Raw genomic sequence first — 4,234 nt, forward strand, 5'->3', positions numbered from 1 at the left:
ATCTAGATGGTTCTCTCCTTGAGGCTACACTGAAGAATGGTTTTTCTTTCATATGGCAAAGCATACTTATGGGATTGGAGACTTTTTAAAAAGGGTTCAACATTTGGAGAATTGGTTCTGCAGATCATGTGAATATTTGGAAGGATCCGTGGATTCCTTCAAGTCCAAATAGAATGGTAATTACTCCAAGGGGCAATACACTTTTAACTAGAGTATGTGAGCTAATTGACCCGATGAGTGGCATATGGGATGAGATACTAATCTCTAATTTATTCAACCCGGTTGATGTGCGCAGAATTCTTCAAATACTAATTTATCTTCATCACTTTGATGATTTTATAGCATGGAACCCAAGTAGAGTTAGAATTTTTCTGTTTGAAGGGTGCATGCAAACATGTTGGAGAGCCCGGGTGGGTCTACCCCTTTGAAGGTTTGGATTACTCTCTGGAAGCTGCAAGTTCCACGTAAAATACAAATTTTTGGCTGAAGAATATTGTGAGGAATCATTCCTCTACGTGTTGTCCTTGCCAATAGGCATGTTGACTCGAATGGAGCTTGTCCTATTTGTCACCAGGGGCTGAGGACATCAGACACCTTCTATTTCAGTGTACTATTGTGCGGGGTTTATGGTCCCGTCTGGTACTTACTCAGGTCATCGAAGCACTACTAATTGACAGATCATGATCGGCTATCTTTGAATACATACTCTCATTGCCCGATGAGCAGTGAACAATGCATCATTATTGAGTTTTAAGCAAGTCATTATTGTGGGTGGATGGTATCTATGGTGGATCCGAAGGAAAACAACTCACAATCAACCAGTTCCACCAGCTTGGAGATGGGTGTTTTCGGTTCTATCAATCGCGAGTAACCACCAGAAGGCGTCACCGTGCGCGAATACCATTTGTGAATTAAAATGGAGTAAGCCAACTCCTCTCTTTGTTAAGTTAAATGTCGATGCATCATTTTACCCAGATGAAGGAGTCGGGGCCACATCAGCCGTAATCTGGGAGGATAGAGGAAATTTTGTGGCTTTGGCCATGAGAGATGGGCCTGCTTTTGCTAATTCTCTTGGTGTCAATAGACTGGAAGTAGAATGAGACTATCTACAAGTTATCAACTATTGTAATGGTCAAACAGATGGTGGGATTTAGCGGTAGCTATCTTCACAGAGTGTGTGGATACCAGTACTATGATTGGGGAGGTTAAATTTAAGCATTGCTATCGTTCATGTAATCAAGCGGCTCATGTGACAGCTAATTTTTGCTTCTGTAATAAATCTTCTTTTAGTTGGTTGGCTGAGCCGTCTGACTGTGTTGCCAGTGAGCTCGTGGACGATGTAAACCTATTTTAAATTCAATAAAGCTAGCTATGATGGTCTTCCCTAAAAAAAGTATCTACAAGGAGTGCCTGCTACACTAGCTAGCTGTTTTTTAACTTATGATCTATTCATTTTTAATTATGATAGTACAATGAACACTAAAAATAATAAAAATTACATCCATATTCGTATACCACCTAGCGACGACTACGAGCACTAAAGCGAGTCGAACGCGCGCCGCTGTCATCGCCCCTCCCTTGCCGGAGCCGGGTAAAACTTGTTGTAGTAGACTGTCCGGAAGTTGTCGTGCTAAGGCCCCATAGGACCAACACACTAGAACAACAACCATCGCTGATGAAAATTAGCGTGGATAGGAAGGATCCAATCTGAAGACACACGAACGTAGACGAAAGACAACATAATCCGAGCAGATCCGTCCGAGACACACCTCCACATGCCCACCGACAATGCTAGACCGACCACTGGAACGGAGGCTAGGCGGGAAGAACCTCATTCCATCTTCGGGAGCTGCCTTCGTCTCGTTTTCCTAAGCAAAACATAAACCCTAACAAATTTGAAGAAGAATCTAAAAACGGAGCCTTTCCGTCGGCATGGGCCGGGATCCACCGTACACCCATGAGCCTAAGGTCATTGGAGATGATGCGGACCGGTGGGAACGTCGACAGGAGGTAGAGGAAGCCTAATCTCTTTCGGGAGGATGCAGGAGGCGGTGGCTGCCTATAACCCTACACTAGCTAGCTGTCACCTGGTAGTAGCCACTAATAGTTTTTCCTTCAATTACTGTACAAAAACCGATCTATATATAGCTCAATGAGAGCTTTTTGATACATGCAAATAGGTGGGGAGAGGTGAGGAGGAACCGTGAGCAGAGGAGAAAGCAAGCGGGGGCGAGGCCGCATCGGCTTGGCGTAGTGTGAGTTCTCGGGGTGACCAAAAAATACGACAACCACGACGGACGGCGCTAGGTAGGGAGACATAGAAGAGAGGGGTAAACACGGTTCATGCATGCATACTTAGCATTGGCATGAGAGTGTAGAGACGAAACCTTCATTGTAGGCAGCGGATAACAACAAAGCAGATGATGTTTTTGCGACGTGTGCATTGTGAATTACTTCCTCCCTACCTCCATTGTTGCCAGCGAATGACAACAAAGTAGTAGTAGATGTTTTGGGACGTGTGCATTGTGAATTACTCCCTCCCTAAAAAGATTTGTATTTAGAAACAGAGGGAGACAAATTTAGAATAACGATTTAACCAATGCCTATGCTCTACGTCTATTGTTCCAAGGAAAATGTTTCCTTGGGCTTAGATCGAGTCAAGCTGTACAGCATCCCATAGCTTAAACGATCTCGTCGCTACCACGAGGAACACCATTTGCAGAAGTGGACACCGAGTTCACGGTGCTCGTCCCCGTGGTCCACAGGTTCGCCGCCGCCGGCGTTGCCATGAGATGCTGGAACGGGTTCGCGGGCGGAGCAATGTCCATCTCGCCCTCGAGCATCTTCACCACCACACTCATCGGCGGCCTCGCCTCCGGCTGCTGCTGCACACACCAGAACGCCACCTCGCACATCCTATGCACCGCCTTCTTGTCTTCCTCGCACGCGCCATCACAACTCGCCATGACTTCCATTAGCTCGCCGCTCTCGTACTTTGTCCACGCCAGCTTCGGGAACCACTGCTGGCTCTCCGGCGCGGCCTCGTCGAAGTTTCTCCTCCGGCCGAGGATCTCGAACAGGAGGATGCCGAAGCTGTAGACGTCGCACTTCTCGGTGGCGCCGGCCTGCATCCACATCTCCGGCGCGGCGTACCCGGGCGTGCCACGCATCCCGGAGACGGTCTTGTGCGTGTCCGCCCGGTTCAGCAGCTGCGCGAGGCCGAAGTCGGCCACTTTGGGCGTGAGGCCGCCGTCGAGGAGGACGTTGCCGGGCTTGATGTCGTAGTGCACGATCTTCTGCTGGCACTCCTCGTGGAGGTACCGGAGCCCCCTGGCAACGCCGACGGCGATGGCGCGCATCGTCTGTAAGCCGAGGTCGCGGCTCCGGTCGAAGAGGTAGGAGTCGAGCGCGCCGTGCTCCATGTACTCGTACACCAGCGCGCGCACGTCGGCTTCGTAGCAGAAGCCGAACAGCCTGACCAGGTTGATGTGGTGCGTCCTCCCGATGGTGCCCACCTCCGCCATGAACTGCTCCTGCGAGGTCCTGTCGTCGTGGCCGGGGTGGAGGCGCTTCACGGCGACCATGAGGCCGTTGGGAAGCATGCCCTTGTAGACGGCGCCGAAGCCGCCGGCGCCGAGCCGGGCGGAGTAGTTGTTGGTGAAGCCCAAGAGCTGCTGCGGGGTGAACCGGATGGGCTTCTCGCCGGCGATCTCCTTGAGGAACCGCTCAACGGTGGCGTCCCGTATCTGGGAGTCCGGCACCACAGCGTACAGCGTCGTGCTCCCCGCCGGCGCGGGGCTGGTGGTGTTGATGTTGATGGCGGGGAGGCCGTTCTTCTTGACGCACCTGTACACGAAGTAGACTATGGCGACGGATCCCAGGATGCTCAGCACCGAAACAACTGCATGAGTGAGATGCAAAAATCGGAGTTAGACACAAATCATGTTGGATTATTGTTCTTGATAGCAGTGTTAGATCTGTTGGGAGCGCACCAACGGTGACGGCAAGGAATGCGTTGAAGTTGCTGGAGGCTTGTTGGCCAAGATTGTCGCCGGATGAGCTATCCATGATGATGAATTGGTTTGCTTGTCTGGGGGAAGAAATGGGTTCTACAATGAAAGTTTAAGCAAGGATGATTCTGCAGCTTTACATGGGGTCTGGGCTGAAATAGGAGATCCTTGATCATGATCGACATAGAAGCGGCCACTGTTTTTTTGTACTAGGGTTCAAACTT

General features: G+C 50.1%; 1 protein-coding gene across 1 annotated transcript; it reads right to left on the reverse strand.

The window, feature by feature from the left end:
* Positions 1–2,523: 2,523 nt before the first annotated feature.
* Positions 2,524–4,234, reverse strand: LOC125514559 (G-type lectin S-receptor-like serine/threonine-protein kinase At1g34300). The gene is made up of 2 exons (XM_048679897.1): positions 3,993–4,234; positions 2,524–3,901 (listed from the first exon to the last, which is right to left on the reverse strand). The coding sequence occupies exons 1-2, from the start codon at positions 4,066–4,068 to the stop codon at positions 2,682–2,684; spliced, it is 1,296 nt and encodes a 431-aa protein (XP_048535854.1). The 5' UTR covers positions 4,069–4,234; the 3' UTR covers positions 2,524–2,681.

Source organism: Triticum urartu, chromosome 6A, assembly GCF_056163025.1.
Source record: "Triticum urartu cultivar PI428250 chromosome 6A, HENAU_Tu73, whole genome shotgun sequence".
Taxonomy (NCBI): Eukaryota; Viridiplantae; Streptophyta; class Magnoliopsida; order Poales; family Poaceae; genus Triticum; species Triticum urartu.